The sequence below is a fragment of the Dendropsophus ebraccatus genome, chromosome 15 (assembly GCF_027789765.1).
Source record: "Dendropsophus ebraccatus isolate aDenEbr1 chromosome 15, aDenEbr1.pat, whole genome shotgun sequence".
NCBI classification, from domain to species: Eukaryota; Metazoa; Chordata; class Amphibia; order Anura; family Hylidae; genus Dendropsophus; species Dendropsophus ebraccatus.
Genome location: NC_091468.1, coordinates 37,420,292 through 37,444,406, shown reverse-complemented (window position 1 = coordinate 37,444,406; position 24,115 = coordinate 37,420,292). Strand labels below are relative to the sequence as shown.

At 43.0% G+C, this 24,115-nt stretch overlaps 1 protein-coding gene across 3 annotated transcripts in view; it reads left to right on the top strand.

Moving 5' to 3' along the window:
- NPHP1 (nephrocystin 1) overlaps positions 1–17,210 on the top strand; it is a 57,715-nt gene extending 40,505 nt beyond the window's left edge. For 2 of the 3 annotated variants that reach the window (XM_069955044.1, XM_069955043.1), the window contains 3 exons: positions 6,199–6,272; positions 12,832–12,876; positions 15,201–17,210. In XM_069955044.1, coding sequence (XP_069811145.1) covers positions 6,199–6,272; positions 12,832–12,876; positions 15,201–15,479 — 398 coding nt within the window. In that variant the 3' untranslated portion in view covers positions 15,480–17,210. The remainder of the gene's footprint in view (positions 1–6,198; positions 6,273–12,831; positions 12,877–15,200) is intronic. The other variant, XM_069955045.1, reaches the window with a different exon arrangement.
- Positions 17,211–24,115: the final 6,905 nt, after the last annotated feature.

The window sequence follows — 24,115 nt, the reverse complement described above, 5'->3', positions numbered from 1 at the left end:
ACAGAAAAATCGAGGAATAACTCTCCCAGTCATTCAAGTTTAGCCTTCCATATGTAGTTAATTACCTGTGTATACTGTATGACATAACCATGGATATTTATGGCTGGTAAGACTGGTGTTGTCATTGTCAGATAATCTAATTTCTTATCAGTGTTCAGAGTTTAGTTACTTGCTATTTCTCGTGCGTCTTATTGGGGGACACAGATACCATGGGTATAGGCTGCTGCCACTAGGAGGCGCTGACACTAAGAAAGAAACAAAGGAAGTGACTCCTCCTGAGCAGGATATACCCGCCCACAGGCACTGAGGTAAACCAGTTTAGCTTAGTGTCAGTAGGAGGCAGACACAGGTCTGGGTTCTCCAGACCAGTTTCTTCCTTTATGTTTAGTTAGTTAGATTTTCTTTTTCCTTCTAGGTCCTATGGATTCTTGGGCACGGTGGGTTATCTAAAACTCACCCTGATCCCCCCACTATGCGACCAGGGAACAGACCATAAATGTAAATGGGCTGTCACCCCTCGGTCGCCACCGGCCGGCAACGTGACACCAGGGCCCCAGATCAGTCTGGTCGCCTTTCTGCGGACTCTGTATCCGCACAGCCCCTTCCCGCCTCGCCCCCCAAAGCTTGGCGCGTTAAGGTGAGGCACCCACCGGCTGAAGACAACAATGGTGAGTATGTGCTCCTATATGGTGAGTATATTCCCCCTGCCCTCCCTCCCAGGCCACCATTGTATTCTTATAGACAACCCCTGGGCCATGCTTTCCTCACACAGGGATTTCTCATCTCCCCATGCTCCACTCCCTGAGGGTCACTGTACCTCTGTGGCTCTCTCCTCAGTCAGTAACAGGCCAGCCCCCTCCACCATTTTATTTTGTACTGTGCCATGGGGTGTACAGTGAGGGGTCTCCCACTCCTGTCAGTGCTGTGCAGGCTCACGCGGTTTCCCGCGTTTTTCCTTAGTGTGGCTATGTCTGGAGTACCTGCTCTGGGGGATGCCCCGCCCCTCCGTTAGGCCCCGCCCCTTTCGGCCGCAGCATCCCGCCATTTTTCTTAGGTTGCTGAGCCTGCACTGTGGATGCCCCGCCCCTCCCGTTAGGCTCCGCCCCCTTTCGGGTGCCGTGTGGGCCGCTGCATCCCGCCATTTTTCTTATGTGGCTGATTCTGCACTGTGGGATGCTCCGCCCCCTCCCGCTAGGCCCCGCCCCCTTCGGGAGCCGCGCGGCCCGCAGCATCCCGCCATTTTTTCTTAAGTTGCTGAGTCTTACTGTGGGATGCCCCACCCCCTCCCGGGTTGCCCCGCCCCTTTTCGGGTGCCGCGGACCGCAGCATCCTGCCTTTTTATTTTGGATTGTGGCTCTCCCAGAGCCTGCACTGAGGGATGCTGCTCCTCCCCCCCTCCCCCTGCCATGTGTGTCTAGTCTCCTGGAGAGTTACCACACACACTGTTCTCCTATCCCCAGCAGCTTGGGACACAATGCATCTCTCCTGACACCTACTGGTGGAAGTGTGTTATTACACTATTGTATATATGTGAGTGGCTTGCATCAAGTTTTATATGGCCAATGTTCCATACAAGGTTCCAGCAACCCTTGGTCTGCAGATCAAGCATTTTTGGTGCTGGTTGACCCCTCTGTGTCAGATTTTATGTATATAAGATTACATTAATACTTATACACATTCTGGTTCCCCTCCAACCACTTACACCCAGACACATTCCTGTCAGGAGCAGGACAGGACGTCCCATAGTATCTTCATCTCCATACGGTGTTTTCTGTACCCTCAGTGAGATCCTTCTGCCACATGGTGTCACAAGTAGGGCACAGAACCAGACACGTTACTCGCTACTAGACGGAGTTTACTGTGCTCTGAGCAGAACTCTCTGCTACATGGTGTCACGAGAAGTACATGGAACCAGACACGTTACCCACTATCCAGGTGGTGTATCTGTACTCTGAGAACCCTCTGCTACATGGTGTCTCGAGAAGTACATGGAACCAGACACGTTACCCACTATCCAGGTGGTGTATCTGTACTCTGAGAACCCTCTGCTACATGGTGTCTCGAGAAGTACATGGAACCAGACACGTTACCCACTATCCAGGTGGTGTATCTGTGCTCTGAGCAGAACCCTCTGCTACATGGTGTCAGGAGCAGGACACGGGACCAGACACGTTACCTGTTTCCAGGCAGTGTATCTGTGCTCTGAGCAGAACCCTCTGCTACACGGTGTCACGGTAAGTACACGGAACCAGACACGTTACCTGTCAACAAGGCGGTGTATCTGTGCTCTGAGCAGAACCCTTTGCTACACGGTTTCACAACCAGGAGAACCGTCTGCTACATGGTTGGTCATACAGGTTATGGGACCAGACACATCACCCATTGCCAATCATTGTTCCTGTGTTACTCAGAGCTACCCCCTCTGCTACAGGATGTCACAAGCACGACACATGTCCTGTCATTCACATCACCCATTAGCGGGCGGTGCTTCAGACCTGCCTCTCATCTTCATGACATAGATTCCTTTACTACATGATGTCACAGACATAGAACTGGACATGTTACCCCCTCCCAGGTGGTGGTACAAGGTTATTCAGAGCTCTGCCTTTTGCTGCATGATATGGCTCCAACTACATTACCTGTAGTTCGGTGTGCACAGATTGTGGTATTCTGTTACACAATGTAATACACCACCTTCAGGTCCACTTACTATACTGGTGATGCTGGGCAGTTCTCATAGCCAATTCTTGTTTACATTGGGACACAGTCCTGATCTCTTCCCTGCTCCCAGAGCACACACCGGCTTCTGTTTACATGTCTACCAGGCACAGAACCTGTTTCCAGTCCAGGGATTTGTATCTCTTGAATGCTGGTCCTTGGTTACTTACTGCTTGCAGCTAGTCTGCTCGTGTTACCCTATATTACCTTTCATCCTCGTAGGACGCCCATGATCTGTGCCTGTCGCATCAGGGGATCATCATAGGGTAACTTGTTACTACACCATGTTGTCTTCTGTATGTTTCCACTAGCAAGTCTCATTACCTGCTCTCAGGCAGCGTAACCTTGTTGTATTCCTCTCGGGCCGTATCCTTTCTAAAGCCCGAGCATCCTGCTACGTGTCCCACTACACAAGGTGCAGAACCCCCTGCTTTACCTGCCCCCGGACTGTCATACAGTCATACTCTGGTCCTCTGAGTGGCCGGCAGCATATAGGTACAGTCACTATTTCATCCTGTACTGTCAGGATGGTTCTCCTGTCCTTCATCTGGCATAACTACCATGTTTTGGCATTTGTTTCGCTGGCTGTTACCCAGTAGTATGGCTTAGTAACCGTAGTAGTATTGTATTGCTTAGACCGCCCCCTCTGCTATACTGCGGATGGTCCTCAGCGAGGTTTGGTCTTATCTTCTCATGGTGCTCTACTTCAGGAAGCTGTCCTTGGTCAGCACCAGCCACATTGCCTCTTCTTTGATCTGGGTGAAGTGAGGCCTCTCGGTTCCTCAGGTGAAACAGTAAAGGGTTTCTTCTACCCCTGGTGTATGTAGGACATCGACTGCCTACATGACTCACAGTGCTGCTTTAGGATGTCTTCTTCTGCATCTGCCTATGGCCAACATGGCAAGTATTTAGTCTTCTCTCTCTTAGGCAGCTGCAGTCTCACAGGGTAAGGATTCCTGTTTATTGCCTGTACTGTTTCTCTACCGTCCTAAGCATAGGTGGATGGTCACTTCTTGGTCTACCTTCTCCAAGTGTCCTTGCTTGGCCATACGGACTATGAAGCATTGTTCTCAGTTCAGGGTTTTGCAGTGCTCCCGCATACACAGTTACTCCTACGCTCTGGAGTAGCACACTGTTGTGCATGACCCCCCTATCCTAGGTTTGGTTAGTTTTTTTGTTGTTTTTTTTTTTACCACTCAGTCAGGAATTCTTCAAGCAGTCCTTTCCTCCTCTGTGAGGATGGAAAATATTTAGTATAATAAGTATCTTACAGTCCTCCAGAGGACTGTTATTCCGAAATTGCTTCTTCCGAAAGGAGAGTGTGGGTTTTTCCGCCCTCATTGGCCTCCTATGAGCACTCCTGCTTGACTTGCTTGTCCTTGGTCTTCTTGTTGACCGGCCATGCTCTCCAGACGGGACTCCCGGTCCCCCTCCCTTATCTTGTCTCCCATGTGGAGTCCTGGATAACTTCTCTCTTAAAGGTTTTCTCTCCTTGCAAACGGGGTTGTTCACTGGCCCATGTCTGGCCTTACCTAAGACTCTATAGTCTCCAACCCTATCGCATTCTGGCCAGGCTTACATTTGTTCGGCAGGTTGCCAATTCTCGATCATCTTTTCTCATTCACCATTAAAGTCCCCTTGTTTTTCTGTTGCTCTGTCCACCAGAGCATCTGGCTCGCCTTTCCAATTGTCTAGGGCTCTGGTTGAGCTGGTTGATCCTCTAATCTCTTCTATGTGGCCATCGGACTCCGCGTAAGGTTCTTTTCTTGTCTTCTCCCACTTTCGCAACAGCCGTATATTCTCCTTTTTTGCTGTTCTGCTCTTACCAAGCAACGTCTCTGCTCATTGTTTGAGGCGTTGGTTTCTAGATTTAGTCTACATATGGACTCTAGTCTATGTGCTACCTGTTGTGCCCATTGTCCGGTGACAACTCCTGTGCCCATCAGCCTTTCCTTTCATGCTCTCGAGTACCTCTATTCTCCTGGGAGTAGAGTGTTTTGCATGATCGACCTCCTTTCTAAGGCTTTAACAGCCCATGGAGATGTTTTTTCCCGGCCTACCGGCTTCCTCTTCTAGTCTTTTCTGTTGGGCACTGCTGGGTACCAGGTACTTCTGTACTTCTTTCAGGACAACTTACTCAAGATTCAGATCATGGTTTTCCTTTCTCCTGCTCCTTCTTTTCCCTGGACTGCTTTACGCTTGGAAAGCTTTATTCTTATTAACATGTATGTGTTTCTTAGATGGGGTCACGCATGTCACAGGCCATGGCTTCTCCCAGATTGCCATACTTCTCTTGTGCTCGAGCTTTGTCTTCTCAGTGAAGACTGTACTTCTAGGCCTATGGAGCTTTCAGCCTGGCCATTCTTCCCAGCTCCATTGTCAGGGACGCAGCTTCTCCTGCATCTCATGTGGCACCTTCTATGAGAAGACGCTCAGTCTTTTTCTCCTTTATTTGACACCTTAGGCCTCTATGCGCCATGAAACACTTTCCAGTCTCTCCCGTCATGGTTGTATTTGCCTTTTTTCTGTTGTACCTCAGAGTAAGTCCCTGCCGCCTGTGGTCGCCTACTTGGCTGGGCGTCTGCTTTTTTCCCCACATCTAGCCTACTAGTTCTGTTGGACTCAATGTTACATCATGTTGCTGGTTTCCAGGATTGCCACAACCCTCTCTGTCTGCAGTGCAGCACATTGCTCCAGGGACTAGACCCGCTTTCCTTTGCCGTGGACCTGTAGGGGTTTTCTCTGATGCATTCAGCATCATCCCTTGCTCTATTCCTAGTTGATGGTTGTGTTGGTGCTATTCTGTGCCTTCTCACAAAGCTCCTTGTCTAGCGGTTATCTTTCCCTCCCCATGGACTGCTTTTGGACGTCCCATGGTATCTGTGTCCCCCAATAAGACGCACGAGAAAAGAGGATTTTTTACTCACCGTAAAATCTCTTTCTCGTAGTCTTCATTGGGGGACACAGCACCCACCCATTTCCTTTTGGGTTTTTCCTTGGTAGGGTAGCTTTCTCCATTTTGGTGTTATTCCTACTTTACCTGTTCTTGACTTCTCCTACTGCTCTTGTACAAACTGGTTTACCTCAGTGCCTGTGGGCGGGTATATCCTGCTCAGGAGGAGTCACTTCCTTTGTTTCTTTCTTAGTGTCAGCGCCTCCTAGTGGCAGCAGCCTATACCCATGGTATCTGTGTCCCCCAATGAAGACTACGAGAAAGAGATTTTACGGTGAGTAAAAAATCCTCTTTTTTTTAACACATATATTTCTCTGCTTAGGCCGGTCCTACAATTAAAATATTTGCAGTCATAATCTGTGAAAGTAGACAACTGTTTCCAACTCATATAGTCCTCCTCACCTTGTATATAGTCCTTCTCACCTTGCTCATGTTACATATCCTTTCCTGGATTTATTGATATCTGGATTTGTTTCACACATTGTTCCTGGCTGATCACGTTCATTTTCTATTGGTATCTCTTTCAGATCTGATTTGCAATCCTGTGCTGGCCACTTTTCCCAGGCTTATGGAGCAGACTGATGTCATGGATGCTTTAAGGGTCAGTTCTATCAACTTCATGGAGTGCTATCAGACTGCTAGAAGCTATTATGTTCTATATGAAGGAGTAGTTTATACTAACCTAATACTTTTGTGTACCCAGACAGATTTTTTTACTTGGCAGTAACAATGATGGCTCTAAAAAAAAACCCCTCAACTTATCACTTCATTTAGTTTTATTCCAAGGATAACCAAGAAACATGACCTCCTTGTTCCTTAAGGCCGTATCACAGGGCCATATGTTCCAGCTGAAGCGTTGACCTGTCAGCTCAGTGCTGCCCCCCCCTCGTTCCCTGCTCACTGCCTTTGCCTGGGGAGCAGCAGCTATATATTAGTATATGCAGGTAGAGAGTAGTAGGGGATGTGATTATTAAGCTGGTAATATATACAATCCACCCTGGAAGACTGGTGTGCAGCTAAGGTACTCATCTTTATTGCATCATGGAAATAGAAGCTCTTGCAGGACCTGTTTGTGGAGTCTTAATGTATTCATAAAGAGACATTCATTATAATTAACTTGTGTATTGTCACTGGTGTGGCTGTAAGGGGTGCACAGGTTGCAGTCACACCCAATGGGCCCCTGTTATAAGGTGACGGGATTACTGTAAACAGTAAATGATGGCTAAAAGGAACTGGCACAGATTTTCCACTTTAAAAGGGTTATCCAGGCTAAGAAAAACATGTCTGCTTTCTTCCAGTAACAGCACCACTCTTGTCTCTTGTTTGAGTGTTTGTTCTGCATCTCAGTTTCATTGGATTGAGCTGAATTGAGCTGAGGACAGGGGTGGTGTTGATTTTGTAAGAAAGGAGCCATGCTTTCTCTAATCCGTGATAACCCCTTTAAATTATGTTACATGTCTTGTATAAATTTAAATGTTTACTGCCTGAAGACAGCACCTTATTGTAAAGGCTCCTATGCACAATAGACAAAAGTTAACTGAACTTATCTATTTCTGTTGGATTGGCTAATGTGTATGGGGGCCTCCTGACTCTCCCCCAACAGGTTATATGTGTGGAAAGAAGGATAGAGTATACTGAATTTCAACTGCCTGATACTTCTGTTTTATAATTGGCCAGATTTTTTTTCTGCATCCAGTAAGCAGATGTTTCCTACCAAGAATTATATTTCTTTATCTATTTGCAGACTGTGCACTCATTTCATTATGAGGCAGAGTAGGTGGAAGCTTGAATCAGTGCAGTATTTCTCTTCTTCCTTGCAGATATCACGTGCAGGAACAGACAAATAGCTAGGAGTCTATAGAAGAACTTGCCAGTTATTATAATCGTATCATTACAGTAGTGATTTGGGTAGGGAATAGGAGTGGACTCGTAGCGGAAAGGGGAAGAGGTGACAAGGTTGTAGAGATGATAACTGTGACCGGACTGCATCCCCACTGTAACATGGCAGATGATGGCAATATTTCCTTCTTATTAATAAGGAGAAAGGAAAGGTTGGCTGTACAAATAACAGCTTTTTAAAGGGAAAGGCTTCACATAGGTACTGCACATGAGGATCTGGGAGAACTGTGTTTTTTTTTTGTTTTTTTTTTTCACGGCGTTAGTATACGGGTCTCTAGCGGGAGGTCGGCCGGGCTCTGCCCCGGCATAGGGGGTGACAGGTTCCCTTTAATTAGGTTGTAAGAAGACGAGAGTCCATCAGGTTCAACCTAGAGAAACCCTACTGTGTTGATCCAGAGGAAGGCAAAAACCCCTATGAGGCAGATAACAATTGCCCCATCACAGGGAAAAAATTCCTTCCCGACTCCAATGGCAATTAGAATAATCTTTGGATCAAAGTATCACCAGAAATCTAATGCCCATAACTTGTAATATTGTATTTTCCAAGAAAAGCATCCAGGCCTCCCTTGAACTTATTTAATGAATCAGCCATGAAAACATCATGTGGCAGAGTTCCATAGTTTCACTGCTCTTACAGTAAAGAATATGCATCTTCTTTCCTCTAGACGTAGAAGATGCCCCCTTGTCTTCGTTAGAGACCTAGGAGTAAAAAGACCTAGTAACTGTAACCCACCCATTCCTTTAATAAATTTTGTCGCCCTCCTCTGCACTCGCTCCAGTTTAGCTTATATACTGGTCCCCAAAACTGTACACAGTAGTCTATGTGTGGTCTGACCAGTGATTTATAAAGAGGCAAAACTATGTTCTCTTCTTTAGCATCTATGCCTTTTTTGATGCATCCCATTATTTTAGTAGCCTTAACAGCTGCTGCCTGGCACTGATCACTAAAGTTGAGTTTACTGTCCACCAATACCCCCAGGTCCTTTTCAGAAGCAGTTTTACCCAGTGTTTTATTATTTAGCACATAACTGTACTTATTATTTCTACAGCCCAAAATTAAGATTCTACTCTGTAGCCCCTCTACAAGGTCATTAATAAAAATATTAAAAAGAAGCGGACCCAACACTGGCCCCAGAGGTACCACACTAGTGACTGTGACCCAATCTGAGTATGTTCCATCAATGACCACACACTGTTTTCTACCACTAACCAGTTACTTACCCATTTGCATATGTTTTCCCCTAGTCCCAGCATCCTTATTTTATAGACCAACCTTTCATGCGGCATAGTATCAAATGCCTTTGAGAAGTCCAGATACACAACGTCCACAGCCTCCCCCAGGTCCAGTCTATAACCAACCTCCTAATAGAAGCTGATCAGATTAGTCTGACAGGACCGATCCCTCATGCTAGTGCTGCGTTATATGATTATTTTCATTAAGAAACTCCAGTATAGCATCTCTTACAAACCGCTCAAATACTTTACCCACTATAGATGTTAGACTTATGGGCCTATAGTTTCCAGGATCACTCTTTGACCCCTTCTTGAATATTGGTACAACATTAGCTATGCGCCAGTCATGTGTAACAATTCCTGTTATTATAGAATCTATAAGCATTAGGAATAAGGGTCTAAGATGGATGCCTTCTGGGCCTGGTGATTTATAGATTTTAATGTTTTTAAGGCATCACCCCACTTCTTGTTGTGTTTTATGGGAGGATTTACATTTTCCCTAGCCATGTCATCTGTTATAGGATTCTCCTCTTGTCAATACAGTAGAGAAAAATGTATTTAGCAGATTGGCCCTTCCACCATTACACCCAGATTACCCAATTTTAAGTCTTTTGTTATTTATATAGGTGAAGAACATTTTGGGATTAGTTTTACTTTCTGTGGCAATTTTTGCTTCTTTTATTTGTTTTGTTTTTTTACACAACGTATTCATCTTTCTGTAGTTGCTCAATGCTTCCCCACTACCATCTTGTTTCAGTAGTCTGAATGCTTGTTTCTTATCATTTATTGCACCCCTTACAGCTGTAGTTAACCACATTGGTTTTCTCCTATTTCTACTAAGTTTATTCCCATATTATATGTGTCGTTCACAAGATCTAGCCAGAATGCTCTTAAATATGTCCCATTTCTCTTGTATACTTTTATTTCTGAGGGCATTGTCCCAGTCTTGGTCCCCAAGGTCCTCTCTTAATTTTTGGAAATTAGCCTTCCTGAAGTTTAATGTTTTTGTAGCCCCCCTACTAAGCATTTTATTTGAAAACTTATTATGTTGTGGTCACTATTATCTAGGTGACCACCCACCTCTACTTTTAATATTCTGTCTGGCCTATTGGTTAAAAGCAGGTCCAAAAGTGCCCCCCCTCTTGTTGGTTCCTGCACTAGTTGGGAAAGGTAATTATCTTTTACTATTTCCAAAAACCTACTTCCCTTGCTGGAGTTGCAGATCTCTGTTTTCCTGTTTATATTTGGGTAGTTAAAGTCCCCCATAATAATGACTTCACTCTGCTTCAATGCCACATCTATTTGTCTTATAAGGAGAGTTTCTGCTTCTTCCACTATACTTGGAAATTTATAACTCACTCCTATAAGAATTTTATTATTCTTCGTCCCTCCCCTTATCTCCACCCAAAGAGACTCCACATTATCATGACATATTTCCTCTCGCAGAATGGGCTTATGGCAGGATTTAACATATAGGCAGACCCCTCCCCCTTTCTTATTTTTATGTATATTTTAGAACAGACTATAATCCTGGAGATTAACCGCCCAGTCATAGCTCTCATCCAGCCATGTCTCCTTTATCCGCACTATATCGTATTTCTCTTCCACCATTATCAGTTCTAATTTCTCAGCTTTATTAGTGAGGCTTCTAGCATTTGTATACATACATTTAGGCTGGGTTCACACTACTTCAATCAGTATTGTGGTCCTCATATTGCAACCAAAACCAGGAATGGATTAAAAACACAGAAAGGCTCTGTCCACACAATGTTGAAACTGAGTGGATGGCCGCCATATAACAGTAAATAACTGACATTATTTCAATATAACATCCGTTGTTTTAAAATAACAGCAAATATTTGCCATTAAATGGCAGCCATCCACTCAATTTCAACATTGTGTGAACAGAGCATTTCTGTGTTTTTAATCCACTCCTGGTTTAGGTTGCAATATGAGGACCACAATACTGACTGAAATATACGTAGTGTGAACCCAGCCCAAATATGTTTGTCCATATTGCCTTTCCTCTTGTTACTAGTGACTGTTTCATCCCCTCCCGCCTTCTCACAGCATAGCACACAAAAAAAGTTCAAGTTTCATTTCAAACTCTAATATATTTAAATGGTAAGCAAGGAAGATGGGGATACTCCTTTAAGGACAGCTCTGTTGTGATAGCAACCCTCTTCACATAGAATGCATCTTCCCTGCCACTTCTGGTCATTGTGCTCCATAACTTTCTGTAAACTGTATTAGGGCCCTATTACACTGAGCGATAATCAGCAATTCGGCCAATTTTTGCTCTGTGTAATAGAGACAACGATCAACCGATGAAACGATCATCAGCTGATCGTTTCTTTAAGTCCAGACCTAAAATCATTGGTCGTCAGGCGCTCATTGCCACATGTAATAGTAATGTGTGGCCAACGGCCAACTCCTACATACCTCTTCATGCTCCCTGATGTCCTACTAGCTTCGGCTCGCTCCTGACACTGTGTAAAGTCACAGGCTGCTTAGCTTATCACCGGGACAGCCCGGACATCGCTAACTATTATCGGGCAGTATATGGGCTCAGTATGCGAGCACCAATCGAAGAGATCGGCGCTTGCTTACAGGAAGTCATCGGGCTGTGTAATAGGGCCCTTAGTCCGTGACATTTCTCTTCAATTAATTTCAGCAACACCTGCTATGTTGTACCAACAAAATGGCAAAAAGTTAAAAATAAGGAAAAATAGGTAGCTAAAACATGAAAAAACAGAAACAATCTCTTTCTAGTCTCTTTAAACCTAGTGTGTAATTCCATTAAGTGATAAACACCCAATTAGGGTAACAAGCTTGTAAAATAGTATATAGGCCATCGTAAAAAGACAATTGGTAAGGTATTACATTTGAAGCTATTTTTATTTCATTACTTTATTATAGGTTTGTTAATTATTGGGAAGCAGCTCATTTCATCTCTACTTTTCGAGGTAGCTGAAAGCATTCTCCATGATATGGTTACCATTTATAACATTGGGACTTACTTAGAAAGTTTGTCAGAAAAAAAATAAAACATGTAAGTCAGCTAAAATGTGTTATCTGCTTTAGATAACCCCTCCCCATATTCTCTGTGGAGTATTAATGTAATTCAGGAGATGCCCTGCTTAGGGTCTCTTAGCCAAAGCTGAGTGGCACTGCAGCTCTTGTTCTAGAGGACTCGCTTGTCCATGATGCAGGAGGCCTGCAACATAGAATTTGCTTACCATATCGCCTCTTTGCTTCCCCCAGCCTCTCTGTTATCCCCCAGCCTGTCCGCTCCCCGTCCGCCCCGCCACCATACGCCTGCTCGGAGGTGTGCCTCTCTGTTCCCCGTCCGCCCACCCTGCGACATGCCTCCTGCCCCCCCAGCCTATCCGTTCCGCTCGCCATCCGCCCCAATACCGTATGCCTGCAGGGAGGTGTGTTGCTCTGCTCCCTGTTTGCCTCTGGTCCCGTCCGCCCACCGCTATATGTCTGTCGGGAGGTTTGCAGCTCTGCACCCCATCCGTCCCACAGCGATATGCCTGCCGGAGAGGTGTGCCAGTCAGGCATTTGATCAATTCCCTAGGGAAATGATGGAACGGCGAGTTCATTTTATAATTTCCTGGGATGCGATCAAATCCCTAGTGATTTGATCAAATCCCTGGATTCTATCATTTTACTGCAACATATATAAGGTCTATGTCTTAAAGGGCCCTTACACTTGGTTGCATATATACACGTGTACATAAAAAAATTCTACATATCATATATATGGCATATATGCACAGGTAATTGATCCAGATTCAGGATAAACATGGACAAATTCAGAGGCTCTAGAAGAGCTGCAGAGCTCGAAACATGTAGTTTCTGTTTTACATTGTGAACACTTTTTTTTTTTTTTTACTGATTCCCAATAAATGTGAAGTTTTAATAATTTTCTATGGACACTGGTGCTGGAGCCTCTGCATTTGTCTATATAGTACTTAAATACATTTAAGTATTCCTAATCATACTTATTTCCTTCTTATTAGAGTGGATGGGCGGAGAAGGAGAACTCTTTAAGGAGATCAGAGAAGGTAATATTTTACACATCAGTAGTGACTTTTAGAAAACTCTATTCTATTAGGGTAGCGTCACACGCAGTGAAATCCGCTGCTGATCCCTTACTGTCATTCAGAATAGGATTACATACACTCACCGGACACTTTATTAGGTACACCTGTCCAACTGCACGTTACCACTTAATTTCTAATCAGCCAATCACATGGCAGCAACTCAGTGCATTTAGGCATGTAGACATGGTCAAGACAATCTCTTGCAGTTCAAACCGAGCATCAGTATGGGGAAGAAATGTGATTTGAGTGCCTTTGAACGTGGCATGGTTGTTGGTGCCAGAAGGGCTGGTCTGAGTATTTCAGAAACTGCTGATCTACTGGGATTTTCACGCACAACCATCTCTAGGGTTTATAGAGAATGGTCCAAAAAAGAAGAAAACATCCAGTGAGCGGCAGTTCTGTGGGCGGAAATGCCATGTTGATGCCAGAGGTCAGAGAAGAATGGGCAGACTGGTTCGAGCTGATAGAAAGGCAACAGTGACTCAAATAGCCAACCGTTACAACCAAGGTAGGCAGAAGAGCATCTCTGAACGCACAGTACGTCGAACTTTGAGGCAGATGGGCTACAGCAGCAGAAGACCACACCGGGTGCCACTCCTTTCAGCTAAGAACAGGAAACTGAGGCTACAATTTGCACAAGCTCATCGAAATTGGACAGTAGAAGATTGGAAAAACGTTGCCTGGTCTGATGAGTCTCGATTTCTGCTGCGACATTCGGATGGTAGGGTCAGAATTTGGCGTCAACAACATGAAAGCATGGATCCATCCTGCCTTGTATCAACGGTTCAGGCTGGTGGTGGTGTCATGGTGTGGGGAATATTTTCTTGCCACTCTTTGGGCCCCTTGGTACCAATTGAGCATCGTTGCACCGCCACAGCCTACCTGAGTATTGTTGCTGACCATGTCCATCCCTTTATGATCATAATGTACCCAACATCTGATGGCTACTTTCAGCAGGATAATGCGCCATGTCATAAAGCTAGAATCATCTCAGACTGGTTTCTTGAACATGAGACTGAGTTCACTGTACTCAAATGGCCTCCACAGTCACCAGATCTCATTCCAATAGAGCATCTTTAGGATGTGGTGGAACGGGAGATTCGCATCATGGATGTGCAGCCGACAAATCTGCGGCAACTGTGTGATGCCATCATGTCAATATGGACCAAAATCTCTGAGGAATGCTTCCAGCACCTTGTTGAATCTATGCCATGAAGAATTGAGGCAGTTCTGAAGGCAAAAGGGGGTCCAATCCGTTACTAGCATGGTGTACCTAATAAAGTGGCCGGTGAGTGTACTTGCAGTGGAATTTTCATTCCGCTGTGAGAATGTAAATGCCGGCCCCCTTAACCTGCGGCAGCCCAGTGTATACATTACTGGTCCACTCCGGCTTGCTTCCCGGCATCCTAATGTCCCGCTTAGCTAATCAGGTTACTGCAACGCTGCAGCCACATACCCCTTTCACGACCATGTGTCATTGATGCATCAATGCCCAGGTCGTTTTAGGACATCAGCTTATGGTATCATAATGAACCCGTAAGCTGATGTCCCTATGTCTGCCCCCTCTCCTCTGTCCCCTGCCGCTGTTACAATCTTGTGACAGCAGCAGGGGAGAGAGGGGAGGGGGCAGAGCTCATGGGGGCACGCCCAGCCTTCTCGTCTGAGGCTTCTGGTTTCCATGGCTACCATCGGGGCTATGCGATCACTTCGCAGAGCCCCAATAGACAGCGGACAGAGAATTCTCCCTTTGTAGAGGGAGAATTCTCTGTCAGAAGCCCTATAGATGCTGGGGCTCTTGCTGACCGCAGTATCTATGGTGCTGAGAGTTGCGGCGGGTCTCTGGCTATCACTGATAGCCAGGACCCGCCACGGATGACACAGGCGCAGCTCCTGCGCCTGTGTCATCCTGCGGCGTAAATTAATGTCGCTGCAGCATCAGGCATAGGCTGCAGCGACGTTAATTTACTGCCCGGTGGTGGGAGGAGGTTAATGTAGAATAAAATATCATCTGTGTTTGTCATGAATGTAGTTGTATGTTAGACTTACTGTATGTCTGCAAGGACCCTACTAATAATCCTTAGCATTTCACAGATGGGTCACACTAACTGATATGTATGGTAATGGATTTATAGTATGTATCTGATGTGTCATCTAAGGAAAACTAGTAAATATTTTAATGCACTTATATTCATTCAACATCATATACTTTATAGAAAAATGAGAGCATCAATATCGCTGGTAGCTCCTTACTTTATAATTGCCTCTTTTTTTTTTTTTTTTTTTAGAGAGATGTAGAATTCATGAAAAATACATTCGTCCAGGTATACCACGATACCGCATACCCTCTTCTAGTATCAACATTCCTTCAGGCACCTAGATGGGCAGAGGATGAGACAGAAGCTGCACGGTGGAAAACTATTGCTGACTTCCTAAACCAAAATCGTGAGAAAGAAGGGGCTATTAATTTCCTGTTGTCACCTGACAGTCTTCACAAACCTTTTGATACTTCAGAGATAACATACGATTATCTTGAAGCGGCAAGGACATCTCTTGTCACATTGTAATTTCACTCATGGTGGATCCTGTAACCTGAAAACACATAAGCGTCTGGGGGCATTTTCAAATATGACTGTCTGAAACACAGTCATGCAGACATTTCTATTTTAAAAGGTACAAGCTACCTTCATAATACGAGAGCAGAAAGCAACATTTATATGGGTCATGGGGTGTTCCTATAAGGTTACAAGGTCTTATTGCTGGTACCTTATTAAATTCTATTAAATTCTGGTACCTTAATATGCCTTACCTGAGAATTCCTTCCAGAGACAGGAGGCAGGCTGTTCATTGCCTCTGTACAGAAAATGCTAGGATATCTCACAAATGACATAAGTCCTCTAATGTTAGCCATTTAATAGTGAAAGGAAAATGCTTGTGCCTTATGCATATGCCCAATAATATAACATAGGGGTATTCCAGCATATTGTAAAAAAATACATTCATCTGGGGAAAAAATAGAATCATAATCTATACTTACCAAGCTCCCGCTGCTCTCCCACAGTTCCTGTTTATTTCCTGTGGCCAGTTATAGGCAAAGGGACAGGTCCTGCACTGAATGCTTATCTCCGAATTAGGAAGATAAATCGGAGAACCGGAAGGAGAAGAACTGAAGCTGTGAGGGACTAGGGCAAGGTCAGTATAGGCTTTTATTCTATTTTTCCCCTGCTTTAGCAACATTCTATTACTTTACAACACACACAGGAATACAGTGGCCCCTCAATTTACAATGGCCTCAGGTTACAATATTTTCAACACACTTCTTGGACCATCGTAACTTGAGACAAGAGATGATTGAACAGCGGAAAAGGCTGAATACCAGAATTTCAGGCGGTACCTGGGCTGTCTCCTCCTTCCCCACGGGCAAGGAAGGCATCGGAAATCAAATGCGGAAGATTTGACTAGGTTCGAGTTCTATAGAACCTAAGATTTTCCAATGTTCGATCATCTCTACTTGAGACCAGACTCAACATACATTGCTACAGACAGTTAGGATCTGCAGCACATGTGAATAACTATATGATCGACCATTTACTAGTAAAACCCCAGTATTACTGTACTTCATGCAGTCATGGGCTGTCTAGTATCTCCTCTCTATAGAATAGTGTGATACTGCATGTTAAGGACTGCTCTTTACCTGTGCAGGATGACTTTCTCCTTGGGCACTAGATGAGTATGGCTTCATTTCATTTTTCTAGGACCCTGTGTGATCTGTACAGGACTCTGAAAACGCTCCAATCCTCTAAATAGAAAGTAATTTACAGCTTCTAGTGGCTCTTTCTGGTTGTTGTATGTAAGGGCTTGTTTTATCCATCATAGTTATCTGCTTATTTTCTATAAATCTTAAATCTCTTTCTCATTTTGGGATGACATCTCTGGGGCTTCAGAACCAATCACCAGTTTTCCTTAGAGTCTTGGTCTTAACATGTTTTTAACATACAATAGTCACCTTGGAACCAATTAATATTGTATGTTGAGGGACCACTGTGTATCACTGTACCACTGTCATGTAGATAGGCATGGCAGAACAATTTAAAATAAGATGGTGCCCCTGAATGCCATGGTTTTTTAGGCTTCAGATTTACACTGCTTGAATTATATTTTTCTGACGTTCATACCACAAATATTGCATATTGCACAAAATAACATGAATTTTTTTTACAGGATATTATTTATATAACAGGGATTGTGTGTGTTTTCTAGTATAGTTTTGTAGTTAGCTGATTTATGGAGAAAAGTATTGTTTGTTAGCTTTTTTAAATTAAATTATAAAATTTTTTATATTCATTAAAAAAAAACCTTTTACATATTTTATGTGCTGTTATATATTTATCATTATTTACTACCAAAAATTGTCACTGATGTCAAACAACTTCTCTCCATTTGATAGCCAGTGTGATTCCTAACATAAATGTAAATAACTTCATTTTGCATGCACTTACTAGGGATTGCTCCCACTAGCCAGAAACCTACTCCACACTGATGAGGGGCAAAACCCCTGAAACGGCTGTCTGTGCATGGATACCTTGCTTAGGTGGTTTCCTTAATTGGAGATATTACTTGGCTTGGTTTTTTCTTCCCGGAGGAAGGTCTGGCTAGTTCACTGACGTTGAGACACGTGATGGTGTCTCTGCAGTGTTCTTTTGCATAGACCTGCTGTTAGGCTTAGTCTGTCTCTAGTAACGGAGAGACCAAAACAAAATACAGGAAATGCATATCTAGTGCTATATGCAGAAGAAGGACTGAACTGTGTGCATACATCCTAAGCTGTCAGCCTCCTCCCTCAGAGTCTACACTGTTCCTGTAAGGTATCTCTGACCACACTGGGCAGCAGTCCCTTCTGTAAATACAACCAGAAGACAATGCGGTGTACATACAGTAGTAACATTGGTAAACTCCCGCTTCCTTTAGTCTGTAGGCTTGTCATCAGTATCAACAGCAGTCCAGTGCTTAGTGTAACCCCTTCCTCGCTGTGCTGCACCTTGCAAACCTATTGCATCAATAACCACCTCAAACCCTGAGAGAGAAATGGTTGTGTGGAAGGGGAACTTCAGGGGTTCAGTAATGGCAGCGAGAGCTAAAATCACCAATGTGAAGGGTTAATATTACAAACCATGCTGGTTCTATACACTTTGCCCTTAGCGATGTCATGTCATATCCACATCAGAAGAGCTTTAAACAGAAACTGGCAGGGGACCAGGGAATTGTTGCCTCGGGAGTGGCAGGGGATCATTCGATAAGTATGCTACTTAATTCTTTGGACCATCAGGTCAGTTTCCACATTTTGTGGGTGAGATTTTGTCAGATGTGATTTGCTGCATATTTACCTTGTACAAATCCTCACGGAGCACATATAATAAGTAGTCAATTTTCTTTTAATAAATGAGAGTTTTGTATGAGCCAAAACAAAGTGGATTTAAAAAGAATGGGCAATAGAAAGGAAGGACGTATACTTCTGCTTCCCACTGGATCTAATTCTGGCTTTGGCCCAAACACTGCAGTGGCAGTTTTCCATAAAAAAAAAAAGCTGTGTGTGACATCAGCCTTATAGCCGCATCACTTATAAGTCAACAATGTAGAAAATGATAAGATATTTTTAGTTTTGGCAGTTCTAACACTATAGAGCTCCAAGATTACTTAAGCATACAAAGCAATGTCACTGTTTGAAAAGCCTCTCAGACATGCAATAGGTGATAGAAAAAGTCCTGTATTTATGTTGGTGATATGGAGTTGAACTTGAAAAGCCCAATAAAAATGAGAATTGATAAATAGTGCATTATATGGGCAAAGAAACAAAAACCTGGAGTGCTTCTTTAGAAAGGTAGGTGCACACCTTTAAAGTGACACTGTCACCCCCTTTTTGCATTCTGACTTCTCTACACAGGTGTAAAAGGTAAATTTAGCAGTTTTCATACCTTATTTTATATCATACGTCATGGTGCTTGTTCAAGTAAAAAATGATCTTTTATCAACTTTTATCAAGGTATGAAAACTGCTAAATTTACCTTTTACACCTGTGTAGAGAAGTCAGAATGCAAAAAGAGGGTGACAGTGTCACTTTAAGCCTCAGCCACTATTGAAGCATGAATTTAGATTACAGCATTGATAGAAAGCATTCTTTGCAATCCTTGCTCTAGGGTTCCAAAGAGTGAGTTGTACAATATATATTAACAGGATAGCTGAAAGGCTGTGCTGTTTCTTCATCACAGGAGTATCTTCATTTGGCTCCTCCAATCATGTTCTCTCTGTCCTGCCTAGGCACTGACTGGACCATCTAACCAAGGCAGTCTTTTCATTGGATATACCTTAAATAGTACACACGAAATTTCAAATTTTTATGCAAGGTCAACGACCCATCAACGTCTGCTGAGAAGATGACAAGTCTTTGGTAAACCTTATAAAGTCCCAAGTATAGACAGTCATTTATGTTACGTTAAACTACAACTTATGAGCCTCAAATAGATCATTCACGGTCCATAGCAGCACATGGTCCGGTCCTCTTCTCTTCCCTGTTACAAAGTCCATTACATAGTCGCTGACATCATGAATAATCAATTTCCGCTCTCAGTTTTTTTTTTTGTTTTTTTCAATGGGAACATAACTACTTGAGAAATACCGTAATACATCAGAAATGACTGTTCTCATGGCTACGACTGTTTGTTACCAGTATAATCTCATGTCACACTAGATCGAAAATAGAATGGGTGTTCCATGTGCCTCAGCTGTCAGGTGAATGGAATGTTTGAAGTACAGGAGGACTCGATTATAAGTGGAGGTGTGTCTTGCCTGATCGTCAGGTTTTCTATATTCTGGAAAGCAAACAAGTTTCTGGGTGTTCCCTCTCCAATTCCTCGGAGGTTTGAAATGTGTAGCACAATGTGTTAGTAACTGGTCTACAAATGGCTCCAGTACGCCAATAACATTGTCCAGCAAGAGCAGTGTGTGAAGTATTGATCCAGATGATTTGGAGAATGATACTTCATAACAACCATCCTTAAAAAAAATTTCATAACAGTTTGAAGAAATGCTGGATTACTCTCAACCACACCTGCTCCTGCACCTGCTCTGTGCTACCCTTACAAAGCCCAGTGCCAGTGTGGTGGTGGGTATCCCTGGCCACTGTGACAAGTGCCCCACTGAAAGCACCAACTAGTCCGCTGCTTTTACCACTTAGAAACCCTGAGCCATGGCACAAAGCTTTATATCACATGGAAGCATCTGAATGATGGTACACAAAAAAATGACAGCTATATGACAAATTTGCTACATCAGTACATGTCTAATATAAGCTATAGGAAACTGCGTTGGCCACAATTATGTTAGTTTTAATGGCAAAAAAGTGACGTATGCACCAAAAGAAGGAAAACCTTGAGGAAACCTCCATGGATCTCATAGACTTCTATGGGGGAATCCGTGCCGTGACCTTGGTCAAGTTTTGACGTCTTATTTTTTCGCATAACGGATTGCCGATCCATGAAAAAAAACAAAAACGGAACGGAACTTATTTAAATATATAAATGGCCCCTACAAGAGATATGGGGAAAAGATGTTCCAGGTAAAACCCCCTCAAAGGACAAGAGGGCACTGCCTCCGCCTGGAGAAAAAAAGGTTCAATCTCCGGAGGCGACAAGCCTTCTTTACCATGAGAACTGTGAATCTGTGGAACAGTCTACCATAGGATCTGGTCACAGCAACAACAGTAGAGGGCTTCAAAACGGGGCTAGACAAGTTCTTAGAGCAAAATAATATAAATGCATATGTATAGAACTTATCATCCCTCCCCCTTCCCTGTATTCATCCCCTCCTTGGTTGAACTTGATGGACATGTGTCTTTTTTCAACCGTATTAACTATGTAACTATATGTAACGTGTAAATAGCCCAATAGAAAGCAATAGACTATAGATCACAGATCTGAGATCACAGAAAACTTTACAGAACATGTGAATGCAGCCTAAATGGATTCGATTGGAAATGTTCAATGTTAAGATTTCTAAGAACCTAAACATTTTCAGAATAGTTTCAGGTGTATTGCACTATACTGTATTTTCCATAATTATACAGAATATAATGGTTAAAAAGGTCATGCCAAAGGATCAAATAACATTGGGAGTGGCCCAGCAGGCTTTCCCATAATACTTTGCAGTCAGCTTTTTATGTGTCACAACCAATCATAAGAAGCTAAAGGGGTTAGTGGCAGTCTCATATTGACATAGGGCTTGTGTCATAGTTAGTAAAAAAGAGCAGTGCCAGGAACTGCTGGGCATTTGTGAAGAAATGGGGGAACATTATGTTAGATGAGGCTAGTGAAAAAAATAGATAATAGATAAATAGTTCAGTGTAGTAAAATGTCAGTCTGTGTTTTTAGGGAAGTGGAAAGAGGAAAGAAAAATATTGCAATTTAAACAGTGTTGTCCATAGCTCTGTGCAGTGGAAATTTATAATTTGATCGAAAGTGTCACCTGGCTTGTTATTCTTTAGCCTTACAAATACATTTACACCATGAAGCCATACGCCAGCTTGTGTCCATACAGTGGGAATTTTTCATTCAATTAATAGGGCCAGCAAACCTATCACTGGTCATCATCATGCCCACGTTTACAATGAGGGAATATACACCAGCCTACGTCTGAGGGGAAAACAAACCAATGTCCTGAACAAAGTTTTGCAAATATAGAGCCAAATTTTGGAGAGCACAACGTTCTCTTCTTTTGCACTGCGAGAACCAAAACATGATATTATTCTGTATATTACCAGGCCACAGTTTTCTGTCCTTCAGGATTCATGCAGACTTTCTGCATTTGGTCTCATTTTGTTTTGTTTTTTTCCCAATTATTTTATTGGGGCAACATTCAAAAATAATCACTTAAATCTTCTCACAATCTAAGTTACGAATTAACCTATCAGTATGTTTTTGTAGTGTGGGATACCACAAACCATAATTTATTGTGGTTCAACTTTCAGTAATATAATAGTTGCGGCTGAGAAAACACTGCTACTACTAGCTATATACAAAGCCATATTACTACATATTATGGCTGAAACATTTGGACCTCTATAGTTCTTCTGACTGGAGCACAGAAGGGTAAAGGGTTCCAATGTGATCTAATAGGTAGTCTGGGAGTGGTAGACATTAGAATGAGACCCTATTACAGCCATCTGATACTGGCCTAAGAATAGAAATGGCTGATATTCATGGCAGAGTAACAAACCACTACTGATGTATGAAAAGGAAACTCCTTAGACCATAATAATATTATGATTATTCTTTTTTTTATCTAGTGCTAACATATTGTGCAATGCTTTATAATTGGGAAATACAAAAGAATAATTCTCTAGCCTTAATCCTAAAGCAAATACTACATTTAACTGTGGCACCATCAAATAATCAGACAATAACATACATTGATCGGCCATTTCAATAAAAAAAACAGTGTGAAGTGAATAAGATTGGTTATCAAGTGACAATGGCCCCTGTCAAGAGGTTGGGTACTGAGATTTCAATCCCTGGGGTGGAGGTTGCAGCTATGGAACTTATGAACTTTTACAATTTACTAGAGATGAGCAAAACTCTGTCCGAACCAAGCATGCGGCATTTGATTACTAGTGGCAAAAGAAGTTGGATGCAGCCCTAGGGAGTCCTGGAAAACATGGATACAGCATATGGGCTATGGCTGTATCCATGTTTTCCAGGCAGCCTTAGGGCTGCATCTAACTTCTTCAGCCACCAGTAATCAAATGCCGCACGCTTGGGTTTAAACAAACCTATGCGTGCCTATGATTGGCTTTTTTCTATTGTTTGCCCACATTGTTGGGGAAAGTTTCAGGGAGTTCCTGACTCTCAGAAAACCCTTTTAGGCTGGTATCACAATGACAGCATCTTTGTAAAAATGTTTGTGTGGCCAAATGTTACATTGTATTTTATAGTAAAGTTTCCAATAGGTTTAAACTTCGAGCATGCTTGGCTTTCTACAAACCTGAGTGTGCTGCAGCTGAAGTTGGGTGAAGCTCTAGGGAGTATTTTTAGGCTGCATCCATGTTTTCCAGGAGTCACTAGAGCTGCATCCAACCTCTGTAGCCACCGCTAATCAAATGCTGCACGCTCTGGTTCGAACAAACCCAAGCATGCTCAAAGTTTGCTCAGCTCTAGTTTTAACTAGGCTTGATCGAACAGCGGAAAATGCTAGGTTCAATTGAACTTGAACCTAGCCGGACCTTCCGCATTTGATTCCTGATGCCTTTCCGGTCCGTGCGGAAGGAGGAGACATCCCGAGGACCGCCTGAAATTCTGGGATACACCTCCATACATTTCTATTTTTCTGTAATCCTTCCTATATGTCTATGGTCCAATTCTAAAACGTAGCTAGGTAAGTAGATGCAAAGATGACTTAAACTTAACCAAGGTGTCATTAGTTGTTCTGCCCTGCATTATCTGCACTGTAAATATTGATTATAAGTGCATATGAGGCACATGGCGTGGTTATTATTCCAGCATATCTCTATGACATAATCACTAAATAAACTTGCTGAAGTCTTGACCCTTTGCCTGATCATGATGCCATTTACTATAGTTGTGGTTTCTTTTTTTTTTTTTTTTTTATTAAGCTTTGTTTATCTGTTTTAGGGTACAAACCCACTTGACGTATTTGCTGCGTGAATCAGTCTTAAAAATAAACAGGCAAAACGCAGGTTGGCTTTATACAATTGTTCTGCGTTAAAATACGCAGTTGCGTATTTTTGAAGCGTGAAGCTACATGCGTTTTTCGCACAGGTTGTTAACAACTGATGCTTTGCTAACAGCAAGCTTCACGCTTCAAAAATACGCAATTGCGTATTTTAACGCAGAACAATTGTATAAAGCCAACCTGCGTTTTGCCTGCTTATTTTTAAGACTGATTCACGCAGCAAATACGTCAAGTGGGTTTGTACCCTAAGACCTAATGGACATAACTTATATTCAGTGGGTTTTCACATAAATAATTTATTGTAAAGAATAAAGATTAATAAAGATGAAAGTAGGAGCCAGGATGGAGACAACTAGTGATGAGCGAATACTGTTCAATCGAATAGATAGATATTCGATATTCATACGACATATTCGACAAATATTCGATAAGCGTTCAAATCCCCCAGTTTCCGGTTTCACCC